The sequence below is a fragment of the Apteryx rowi genome, unplaced genomic scaffold (genome assembly GCF_003343035.1).
Source record: "Apteryx rowi isolate R43461 unplaced genomic scaffold, aptRow1 scaffold_45, whole genome shotgun sequence".
Classification (NCBI taxonomy): domain Eukaryota; kingdom Metazoa; phylum Chordata; class Aves; order Apterygiformes; family Apterygidae; genus Apteryx; species Apteryx rowi.
The window spans coordinates 2,061,507-2,073,756 of record NW_020450705.1 but is presented as its reverse complement, the minus strand read 5'-3'; the positions used below and the strand labels follow the sequence as shown (position 1 = coordinate 2,073,756).

The window sequence follows — 12,250 nt, the reverse complement described above, 5'->3', positions numbered from 1 at the left end:
GCACGGGACAGGCTGCTCAGCTTCTTTCTCGTTGCTGCTCAAGGGGCCACGGCGTGAACACAGGAATTTGCAAAAGAACAGGTACCTTCCCCTCACCAGGTTTCTTTAGCACCTTCTAAAATTTCCTGGTTCCTGGATTCCTTAAAACTTGGTGCAACCGTGCTGCCCACAGCCGCCACCTAATCAAGCTCCTCTGGTAGGTCTGGTGCTACCTGCTGCTTCGCTGTTCAAGTCCTCAGCTGCTCCCGGCACATCACTCGCGTACGGACACCACCAGAGCCACCCGATCGGTACGGGCCTTACCGCAGGCATGACCAACTCCTGCTTTCACCTCCAGAGTTCACTCATTTAATCCTCACAGATAACTCACATTTATGAGCACCATTACTCTTAAATTGCAAGTATGCATACGTGCGCGTGCACCGCCATACAGCAGAGCCTTCATCACTAGCTCAGGCCTTTAGATACAGTAATAAATAATGATCATATAACGAGAGGTTTACATAAAAATACATAATGAACGGTTTATCCCAGGACAGCTCGGATCCTTTTATTATTGGCTGAAAAGTTCTCAAAACTCTTCTGGCTTCCTGGTTGCTCAGCACCCGCACGCCCCTGCTGCCCTCCCTGCCCGCAGCCCCAGGAAGCAGCCTGCCCTGCACCCTTCCCACCGCGCGGAGAAGCAGCTGGTCCGTCGGGCAGGGGGGAAGCGCAAGAATTAGAGGAGAGAGATGACAAATTAAATACAAACACTCCAGCGCTTGGGGCCTCCACACAGATATGACAGAGGCTTCAGTAACAGTGAGATAAACTCAATTATTTACAGCTTAAGACAAGGGCTAAAAAATGATCATTGCTCCAAGCAGGCCAAGAAACTGGAGAAACTCAAAGGAGGATGAGAAACACCATCAGGGAAGAAGCTCTTGTTGGGAAGAAGTTAATGCCTAAATGTCATGGCCAAAAGGGCAGAGGAAATGACGCTTTTCTCTCCTCTCGACATCGAGGGTTTTCTCTCTGCAAAATGAAGATAACAACCTTTACCTGCTTCCCAGGTGGTTTACGAGATGCAGTTCATTAGCGCTGGGAAAGCACTGGGCGATCCCGGCAGAGGAGCTGCCGTAGGGTGCTACGGAGCAGCACCGCGGGCACGTGCCGACGGACGCTCTGCGCAGCCGCTTTTCCAGCGCGAGCCGCTCGTAAAGCTGCCTTCAGCACCAGCCCAGCCGGGCCCTGCTCCGTCCCTGCTGCACAACTCACCAGAGCACCCACAAACTCGTGACTTGGGTCAGACTTTGCAGCGTTCGAAACAAACGCCGCTGCGGCCTTTTGACGAAGCGAGGGGACCGGGAGGCCTTAGCTGTAGGCCAGGCTTGCCCGAGCGGAGAAAAGCCCAGCGCCTCTGCCCCGGCGTGCTGCACGCCGCCACGGGCGCCCGCAAGGTGCAGGTCCCAGGAGAGCGAGCCGGGTGCCCCGCGCCAGCAGCTGCCGGCATCTCGCTGAGCCTCCCCGGATGCTGCGATGACTCTCTGCAAATCCCCCGGACCCTGACGAGTGCTGGAAGCCCCCCAAAGCACAGAGGTCCCTGATCCAGGCCAGATTTTGCATCCGAGCCTCCCTTTCTTGCTTCTCACCCTCCCAACACCTGCTGCTTCGGCACGGGGCCAAGTGCTATTGTGCGGGGCCCTGAACTCTGCCTCTGCCTCCGCCCCGATTTCCATGCGCTTAGCGGGGCCGCTCTGCTAGCTGGCACGAGGCCGGAGGGATTTCTATTCCTCTGCTCCGTATCCTCTAGGTTTGCCCCTCCTCCCCGCGGCGGGTTCGCCTCGTCCCCCTTCCGCTTTAGGAAGTGATCGTTACGATTGCAGGGGGAGAAAGAAGGAACACAAACACCTCTTGAATTCAGAGCGCGTTTCCCAGAGCTCCCAGAAGAAAACCCGGAGCCCTTTGTGTCCGTTACGTGCAGCGGGGCTGCCGGCATCGCGCTCGCCCACGGCCCCGCGAGCCCCCCGCTTCCTCGCGCCGCCGGGCACGGCTGGAGCAGACACTCTCTGACCTTTCCATGCAGAATTTAAACCTCTTCCAGCTACGTTTAATAGGGTTTAGCGCTCTGCTCTGTCACAGTGCTGTAACCTCACCGCAAGCAAAGCCCCGCTCGCATCACCGAGTCTGCTTGTGCTTCTAGAAATGCCCTGCTAATCAGGAGACACCAGTGACTTGGCTGAACAGTAGGAGAGAGCAACGTGCGAGGTCCCTGCTCCCACAGGTTTAAATTCTGCTTTTCTGTTGCGTTCCATGACACCCCCTCTCCGTGCCATGCGTATTCCACCTCTCCTAAGGAAGGAATTCATCTTCCAGGAGCTCTGGGATTTTTAGTGGCATTCGCACTGCAATGCAGGAAATGTCCCAGGAAGAGAAGAATGGATTTAAGGAACTTCAGCCTAATTCGTTTTTGCAAAGATTATGCGGGAGGTGCTAGGTAGGTTCCAAGGCTGCTTTCATCATTGCCACCACCAATTTAAACCGAACGGGCAAGGCTGGACTTACATATGGTGAAGCGTGCACCAGCCGCAGTGCGGGTCCCCCGAGCTCAGGCACTCCCCGCAGGTTGTGTACTGCTCGCAGGACTCAACAGGCACCCGGGACACCTGGAAGGGAAGCAAACACACACATTCAGCACCTTTTCATTGCACAATAAGAGCGTAAAACAAAGAGCAGCTACAGGACCTACCGAGCAAGTGTTATTTGAGTAATACAAAAGCAATTCACAAACTTTAATGAATCAATTCTAACATCTGTGCAGAAGTCGGCCAATAATAGGAAATATTACAGACTGAGTCACGAAGTCATGCTGTCACTTAGGCAAAGCTACACAATGACTCAAAGGTACATACGAGCGTATAATCTCGGAGTCTTGAATCCCCACACTGTACTCTGCCCTCGCTCGAAAAAATCCTCTTGGCCGTTTTGCCCAGCGAAGTTGCCAGGAGGAGCAGAACCCTCTGCCCCCGATTTACGGCTTGCTCTGCTGCACTCAGACCGGCGAAAGCTGCTTCAGGGAAGAAAGCTGGCAGGAAATAAAATTCCCAAAGCCACAGCGTGGCGGTGCACCTGCATTCGGCCCGTGCGTGGCCCTGGGAGCCACGCGGGTGCTGGGCCCCACCGCAGCAGCCCGTGTGCAGGAGCTGGGCCTCGCACTGCCCCAGAAACTCAGCAGCACCTGGTGCACGGAGCAAGCAATTTGCTGCTCATCGTTTGCTCTCGCACAAGCCAAACTCCATGCCGAGGCTGCGTTTTGGTGTATTTTCCCACGAATACATCTCTACTGAGCAGCGTAGGATTGACTCTCTGCTTTGCACTTGCTGCTGCCTCCAAAACCTGTGCAAAGACACTTGCCACCGATATGACCCAATGGAAGTCCTAAACCAGCAGCATGTTGTGACAACTTCACGTTGGTTTTAACGGTGGTGCGAGGCGTCAGCAACAGTGAATTTGCAGGTCCATGTGGCCACAGCTCTACCGGTAACTTTTAACATTTTTAACACAAAATGCTGCGGGGCTGGGACTTTACACGTCGGGAATTAAAAAGACCCCATGTACTTGAGAAGCAAAATGCAGACTTGAAACCAACCTGCCTCCCGCCTGGCTTGGAATCCCTCAAAGCACTTGGTTGCATGTTTAAGGCTTTAATAAAAGGGAGGAGAAATGGAAAGGCAAATATTTAAGGAAAAGGGAGTCCTTGTGTTAGAGATGAAAGTGAGCAGAAAAAGCAGCTTTTATCTTTTCAAGAAACGGCAAAACCCCCGCATGCTCGAGTACACCTGAGAAGAACATTTCTGATTCCCGTCCCAGCCGGGCTCCCCACGGCAGGGCCGGCCGTAGCCCGGGACAGCCGCTCGGAGGGGCTCCTTCCGCCCCGCCRTCCCAGCAGCGACCCTGCGCAGCGGGAGCGGCCGCGGCGGGCCCGGCCTCTCGCCTGGGCTTTCGGGCCCCCCGGGAGCGATGCCTGCGACCGGCTGAAAATTAAAACAACTGTGTGCCTTGCACTCGCTCTGCCCGTCACAGCAGCGGGCGGCTCGCAGCAGCTGGGGCGCGCGGGGCTGAAAGGCAGCAGTGTCTCCGCGGACAAAGGCCACTTTCACGCCAAGTGCTGTTGATATAGTGAGAACCCAGTTCCTCTCTAAACATGACACCAATAGGGCTGCTATTCTTCTTGTTTCCTGAGCCCTACTCAACAGCTTTTCATAAAACAAAAATTGCGTGCATCTGCGGGTAAATATATATTTTTAGCAGAGCCAAAGTCCACGGGACATGCTCAGCTAAGCCTGGAGAAAACTAACAGCGAAGCAGGTCTGGAGGCTGAAGAGCAGTGAAGGGTACCTGTYGGATGCGAGAGGCAGGGCTATGCACCGTCTGCCTGCATGTAGCGTGGGATGGCTCTGCAAGGAACTTCAGCTTAGAAACGGGAAAGAGAAATGTAGGATGAAGGAATAGCACAGAGGTGCAAAGAAAGGGCTTGAGAGAGCTGGGTTTGAGTCTCGGCTGCAAGAGGCTTCTGCAGGTCTCTGTCTCTGCACCTCACGCGGCCACCTGTAATGTGCATTTATCCGTTTGGTCCTTCCTGAGGACAGGAACGGCCTCTCAGTAACGAGTTCTTCTGCAGAACCTGGTGCAATAGGGATGCGGCTCTTAGGGTGCTTTTACTATAAATATAACATAAAATATAGCCCTGCATACAACACACACACATTCTTTATCCTTACCACGCTGAACCAAAATCAGCCCAGCTGTAAACAGGACGAGGGTAGGATTTGGGGTATCAGTGCCAACTAACGGCTTAAAAATACCAGTTTTGCATTTTGGGCTGCGCTGGAGGCAGAGATCACTGCTTGAAGGACCACCCTTGCAGCAGGGAGAGGCCGGTGAAAGCTGCGGGCAGGGGAGTCGGCACCCGTTCTCGGGCAAGGGTTACAAACAGCCCAGCTCTTCGCTGCCTAGCAAGCACCAGGAGCCCGCGGGAGCTCCGGCGTTCCTGGGCGATGCCGGTGGAAGCGGCCAGCAGCTGCAGGAGGCCTCAGCGCGGGGGTCCAGGAGAGGTCCCCGGTTCCACCTCAAGGCTGGCCGGCACGCTGCGCCGAGCCCGGAGACGCCGCAGGGCTGGAACCGCTGGTCGTTGCCGGTCTCCCTCCGCGCACTCGCACCGTAACGCATCACAGGATCCGTCCCTGCGCACGTACGGCGCATTTATATGCAGCTCAGGGCTTGTTTCGTGTTTGTGAAGAGCTGTACGCTCTCGCAGCGCTCTATAAATAACGGAGGGTTTGAATTATACGAATAGCAGTTTGTTACCGATCGTTCCATGCTACGTACGCATTTGGGCTCCCTTTCTGCTCGGAGGCTGGGGCTTCTGTACTTGACAATTCTTTAAAAATCATACAGAAATTCTGAACAGTTCCTGGAGTCACGGTTTCCTAGCCCAAAGGGGACCATTTCAGCCTTTCTATTTACTGCCTGCATAATTCTGGCCACATAATTTCACCCATTGCACCTCTTTGTAGCACTCAGCCTTTGGTGGCTAAGGCAAATCTGGCCGGGGGAGGCTTGTGCGAGCTGCTCGGCTGACGTTTGCTGAGCAGGAGTACCTGGCCCTGCTAACAGCAACAGAGAACCGAGGCCTCGCGGGCGCCTACAGATTGGCCTTTCTGCAGCCACGGCTGCTCCAGGGTCAGCTGCYCCGCTTCCCGTTCCCCGCTGGACGAAGGCCCAACACTGCTGGGGTGAACTTACCATCTGCTTTTCTCARACGCTTATGCCTGCGACTTTGAAATTCATTCTTCATAAAAATTAATGCCAGAAAATCTGTATTGCTTCAAAACCCAAGGAAACTTTCACATGAAGAAGTTGCAGAAAGATTATGAACACAAGTCATTTAAATATTCAAATGCAAGAAAACCATTGGGGTTTTTTGCAGTATTTGCCCAGCTCTCACAATACTATTATGTTATCAACCATCCTTACAATCTAAATATCTAAAAGATTCCAGCACTCTAAAGAATATGTTTCATTTTAATGGAAAAACGGGAGAAATCCCATTAATAGTAGGATATTTCCATGTGTTATCACATACCTATTGTGAACACCAAGACTGAAAGCTGCTTCCTTCAGAGACCGCAGAGAGGGAAAGCTTAGATTCCCTTCCTCGTTCTGGAGGTAGGGTGGAAAAACTCTCTTGGCTTTAAGTATTTTTAAACCCTTCTCTGCCAGCCTAATTATCATTGTGAGACTAAAGCACTTGTGTATGTGAAATACTGCGCTAGGAGAGAGCAGAAGACAAGGCACACCATGCTGCAGACATGCGGCTGTCTGCAGGCGGAAGGAAAAACACCACGGATCACTGCCGACTCGGGAAAAAAAACTCGCAGAGAGCCACTGAGATCAGACGGAGAAATGACGGATTCCAGGGAATGTTAAGAACTAAATGCTGTGGCAAAAGGATACAAACCCCCCAAGACAGTCAGAAGCCCCAGACCCAGACCCCGGGCGGTGGCAGGTGGCGGCTCGGCGCCTTGCCGGAGACGAAGGCTTGGTTTCTTCCTCCGCTCGCTTTCAGCACCGACAGCGGCTGGGAGGGAGCAGACGTGGAAGTCCAAGAGCTTTTCCCCCACCGCCCCCTTTCACCACGATTGTCAAGCAAAAGCAAAAGGAGAGGGCAGGTGCTAAAAGGCAGCTGAAAAGAAATAGCAAGGAAATGGGAGAGGCGCTTGGGYATCCCGAGCGCGCGGGGCACGAGCACCTTCCAGCTCCGCAGACCGATGTGACTAACAGCTGCCACGGGCTGGTCTATTTGCGCTCTCATCCTCGCCAGCCCCGGGGGGCAACTCTGCGTGAAGCAGAGTGGTTTATTTGAAAAGGGCTTTGGTTTTCAGTATTTAGTTTTTATATGCAAATAGTTCTCTTTATTTACATTAAAGAAGATAGGTCACAGAAGTGCTCCTGGMACTCCGAGCAAACATCTGAGAAGGTCTATCATCACTTCAGGAGTGTATTTTGCAACCCCAGACTAAGCCCCAGGAAAGCTCTGTTGTCTAAACTGATGAACTTATCCACCGAGCACGAAGCTCTGCTGCATCCCCAGAGCAGAGGTCTCAACTTCCACCCGCATCTTGCAGCACCAGCAAACCTCGGAGCGAAGCTTGGGCTTTCGCAAGTGGATGCTAATTTTGGATGCCCTGAGACCTCCGTTCCAGCTATCAGAAACACGGGGCCAGAGGTCCTAAAGCCAAGCAGAGGCATGCCCAACTCACGGCCKCTTTCCTGAATGCAAACTCACATCCTGCAGCCCCTTGCATGCACGATGGACTGCTGCCTCCCTCCACCAACGGGGCCACGTGGGGATACCTCCGGTGAACCAGGCAGTTCAGGGATAACAAGGATATCCCGCGCTCCACGCTGGCGCGGTCGCAGCGTACGCAGAGCACCGAAGGGATTTAGCAGAACCGAAGAGCCACGTGCGCAAAGGACAACGGCTGAGAAACAGCCCCCGGGGAGTTTTCTTTCCTCCGCCAGCAGTGACCTGCTCCCRCCAGCCTGGCTGCTGCTTCTCCTCCTCCAGTCCACGCACAAGTGCTGCTGCTGAGTTTTTCACTGCCCTGTTCAAGAACCTTCTTCTCAAAAACTGAATTATAAAAGTCTCATTACCGCTTTCCTTGACTGCCTGACCCATAACATTAGCAAAAAAAAAAAAAAATCAATACAAACTCTCCAAATTTCTTAAAACAAAACACGTGAACTAAAACTCCACAAGGCCCCAGAGAAAATAATAAAATAAGTGCAAGAATCTGGTTCAAATAAATAAGTACATACATACATACATAAACAAAGCAAAGTTTCCATAGCTTATGCCTGCTACCAGGAGAGGCCTGTGACCTCTGTGACGAGGACCGGCCYGCAGGGCGTCCCATCAGTACGGCACATTGCCTGCAGAGCCACTGGGGTAGTGGAGTTCAAACAGAAAATCTATTTTTAATGACTTTGGGGAGTGCGGTAGAGATGCCAACTAGTTCAATGTAATTAAAGCTATCTATCACTCAGTGAGCAGGAGCCCAAAGTTGATGAACTTTCCAATGAGATTTTTTTCTTTCCTTCATTCATGAAAGAGCTCCATTTTGTGCTGCAGCAGGAGACATGAAAAAGTGTGGGAAGGAGCAAGGAGGACTCATCTGTTCCAGCTGCTAACGTGTCAGGGTGCCAGCAGGTGACAGGGCTGGCGAAAATAAAGTCAAACTTTCTCAGAGGTTTGTCAAAGACTTTGACAAACTCTTCTTTCCACTGTTTTTTCTCTCAACCTCTTCAAACAGTATTGTTCAAATCTTGGGTCCTTTTGTGATAGACATTCAGCCAAAGAAGAAAGAGCATGCAGAGCTGAGAAGCACTTATTTTTCAGGTGAACAAGCAAAAGCGCTGCGGGTCCAATCAGTCCTCAACAGTATGAAAAGTCCTATCTGGAAGCATCTCACTGACTTGGGCAGACTCCGGGGGGAGGAACCCGGACGTGCACAAAGCTGGTGTCAGCCGCAAGCGCAGCCGACGCTCCAGCAACAAGTGGGATGCAGCCAGCGTATTGCGTGGAGCAATAGCTAGGACACATGGGCAGAAACCAGAGGAGGAACGTTTCAGTTGCAGAGCGTTGGGGAGCTCCCCGGGAGCAGCCTCCTGAGGCAACGCACTCGGGCCCGTTTAAAATGGGACCGAACAAAGCACCTGCAAGCGCACGAAGGAACAACCTGGCCAAGAGACGCACGAGATGCAACGCAACGCATCTGCTTCCCTCCTCCGCTGCCGCAGCCATGACAGTGAGCACGTTGCTTTCGGAGCGGTCGTTTGGATTGTTAAAAACGCTCAGAATGAAACTTCACCCAGCATTCGCTAGTGCAGCTCGAGCCTGGATATAGGAACACCTAACCCAAGAGGGAGAAAGTCGTTAGTCACCATAAAGGACGAGACTCYGCTGCCAGGCAAGGAGCAGAGGAGGGGGAGTCATCCCTGACAGGTAAAGCAGCTTCTGCAAGACCCAGCTCTTCTCTCCCACTCGGCTCAGCAGAGGAAGGATTATCAGAGTTACTGAAGGGTTGTCAGAATCAAATCAACGCCTATAACTTCTGGCATCAAAACAGCGAGTGGGAGAGGACACAGAGACAACGTTTCCATGACTACAGAGGGATTATTTAATTACAGTGCTGCAGAAGCATGCAGAGAAAGTCCCTTAAACTCTGATCCAAGCAACCTTTTCAATGAGCTTGGCTTTACTGCTGTAAGAACCTCATTAGCATCTTACCAGGACAAGCTGTGTTTAAGCACAAGAGACTAGAGAGCTTTTTCAGCTAGTAATCAGACCTTCTCAAAGCAAACGTCTCTCCTCGGCTCCCAGCTGCCCTCTTATTGCCCTCCGTGTACAGGGCTAGACTCCCGCRAGAAGCAATGAAAAGTAAGGGCAGCCTCCCCTGGGAAGGAAGAGAGAGTGGAAAAACAGCAAATGTCCCAGAGTGAGCCTTAATCAGGCTATAAAATCTTCCTCAATCCAGAGGTTCCTCCATCGAATCCGGGGCCAGCGGGCAGGACTGGGGCTTGGAGTGGACTCACGTTCTGGCAGACAGTCCCACGCAGACGAACGCTTTCCTGGGGTTTACCACAACCCAAGTTAATCACTACACCAGTATGAAACGTCTGAGCAAGATGTGTTGGAATAGCACCGTGCCAGGCAGAGATCACGCTCCTGCCCCCAGGAGAAGTGCAGGATCATGCAAACCTGGAGGAGGAGGAGGACCTCCCAGGTACGTACCGTAGCCCCGAACGCACAATACAGCCCAGAGGCATCCCAGTTTCAGCCAAAGCGAGTGGCTGCATGCCATCCGGACCCAAACCTAGTGCTGTTCTCCCCGAGAGCCCGGAACCGCCGGTGCTGCTCCGGCTCCGCGCAGCTGGCAGCTTGGAAACCGTCAACGTCCCATCAAGAGCAGCAGGCTCCCTCCCTGCCACCAGCATCTCTTAGCGCAAGCACAGCGCACGCTACAGTGTCACACACAGTATTTTGGATCGCACACTGTCATTCGTATGCCCACCAGCTGCTCAAAGTTAGCCCCCAGCAAGCCCACGTGAGCGTACATATGACAACTTCAGCTAGGAAGTGGCTTGGCCGCAGCAGCTCTCCCTCGTGCTCTGCACACACCATCTGCATCTGGAAGGCAGGGGACACGCAGCAGAGCTGCCACATGCACCCACAACACGTCGGATGTGACTAGAGAACAAGCCAGCCAGAGAAGTTCACGTATGTGACGCATCCAAGGTCAGGAAGCAATTTTTTTTTCTGTCTACTGTAGAAATGAAAACATTGGGTGAAATATTTACATAGGCTTCTGGAATCAGCAAATGCAGCAAAATACACGGATTGAATAATTAGGTCAAACCCGACCGCAAACACGCAACCCTCAGAGCCGCACGCCAGCCCTCGCTCACGCCAAATCTGCCCGGGACGCTGCTGCCGGTGCGCTGCTTGTGCCCGGCACGTTACTGGTTGAGGAGCCGTGTGTGTCCACCTGCACGCACAGCGTGCACCACGACTGGACAGTATGAGATCCTTAGCACAATATCCATTTACTTTGGAGACACTAAGCTGCTCTATACTTCCAGAGTATTGGATAACTTCATTGATCCAAAGAAACTCTACTTTCCTGGCAAGAAAAGGAGGTAACGTGAGAAATACTCACACAAACTAAAAACAAGGAATGTGATGCTGAGATGGGGCCTGCATAAAGAAAACTAGGTTGTGTCACAACACATCCATGCATTTTCTCCTCTGAAAAATTACCATGCCTCCATGGATCTACATTTCTGGCTATGGCTACAGCACTCCTAGTCCCCTTCCAGAAAACGTGCCTTCAATCCCTGTGCAAGCAAGTGGAAACACAACTGCTTCATGTTCTGCAGGGCTGGGCCTTCTAGTATTTTCATGGAGGCAAGCATGACTTTYATTTCACAACCGATGCAAAGATTCGATTGGGATACTTGTACTTAAGACGGCGCGGGAAGCCTTTGCTCGGTGCTCCCGAAGCGGCTGCGTTTCAAACGCGATCGCTCCTGTCAGAATACTTTGCTGTTTTTATTAGAAGGGGCTTTCTTAAAGCATTGGCACAGTCTTCTGACGAACGGCAAGTCGCACAGCAAGACCACCCCGAAACGGCCACCCAGCCACGGCGCTGCTGCCTTTGTGCAGCACTGACTAGTGCGCGCCTCGGGGGAACTAATTAATACGGATAAAAGGGGAGCAGCTTTCCAGGCTTTCTGGGCTCAGGTGGGGATCAATCCGACACAGCAAACTTTTATCTCCCATCAGTTCATGGCCTCTTCAGTCACTGCTTTGCCTTGCTGCCATGTAAGTTATAACGCTCTCCCTGAAGTCATTTAAAAGTTTTAACAGAGGCTTAGAAAATTAATTAAGGTGAATAATTATAAAGAGTGCACTTCTCCCCCTCTCTATTTTGTAAGTAAGTGGCAAAAATAGAATTCTGAATAATTCTGGAGTTATAACCAATGTAATTAGGTGTTCAACGAACACTTACAATTGGGCTGCGCTTATTAAAATTACTGTTTTAGTCAGAACATTGCCAGAGAATCATTAAAAGCACAATGGTTTGATTCCCGGGAACGCTAATTAGCCTTGGACTCCTCACAGCTCCGGGGATCCCCGAGTCGGGCGCGACTCCGCTGCGCGCTCGACACCGCAGGTGATCCGCGGCGCTGCCGGGCCTGCCGGGGAGAGGTGGCCGTGCCGCGGTGGCCCAGCCGGCGCTTCCCGGCACGTCRCAGCCGGAGGAGGCTCCGATCCGCGTCGGGGGAAGCGCGGGCATGGCCGACAGCGCCTCCGAGCYGCGGAGGGGTGGGAAGAGGCTGCTCCGCACTGCGAAATCCCCCAGCCCCTTCCCGGCGGGAGGTAGTGGGGCTCAACGCCCTGACCCAGGTCTTTGCTGGTCTGCAGAGGTCTCTTTGGTGGGACGGCAAAGGTCGGGGGAGGCAAAGGCGTCTTTGGCTCTGTCGTTTCCTTCTAGCAGAGAGGGTGTCTGCACCCTTTATGGAAATTTCTTCATTTCTGCCGTGTGATGGGCTTGAGGCAGAGAAAATCTTGGTTTTTCTTAATTCTGTTGCACAGCACATGCAAATCTGAACAGGAACCGGCCACGCTGCCGTTAGCACTGACGCT

At 52.7% G+C, this 12,250-nt stretch overlaps 1 protein-coding gene across 1 annotated transcript in view; it reads right to left on the bottom strand.

Moving 5' to 3' along the window:
• PLXNA2 (plexin A2) overlaps positions 1–12,250 on the bottom strand; it is a 171,734-nt gene that overhangs the window by 72,539 nt on the left and 86,945 nt on the right. The window contains exon 4 of the mRNA XM_026077185.1: positions 2,545–2,645. Within this exon, the coding sequence (XP_025932970.1) occupies positions 2,545–2,645 (101 nt within the window). The remainder of the gene's footprint in view (positions 1–2,544; positions 2,646–12,250) is intronic.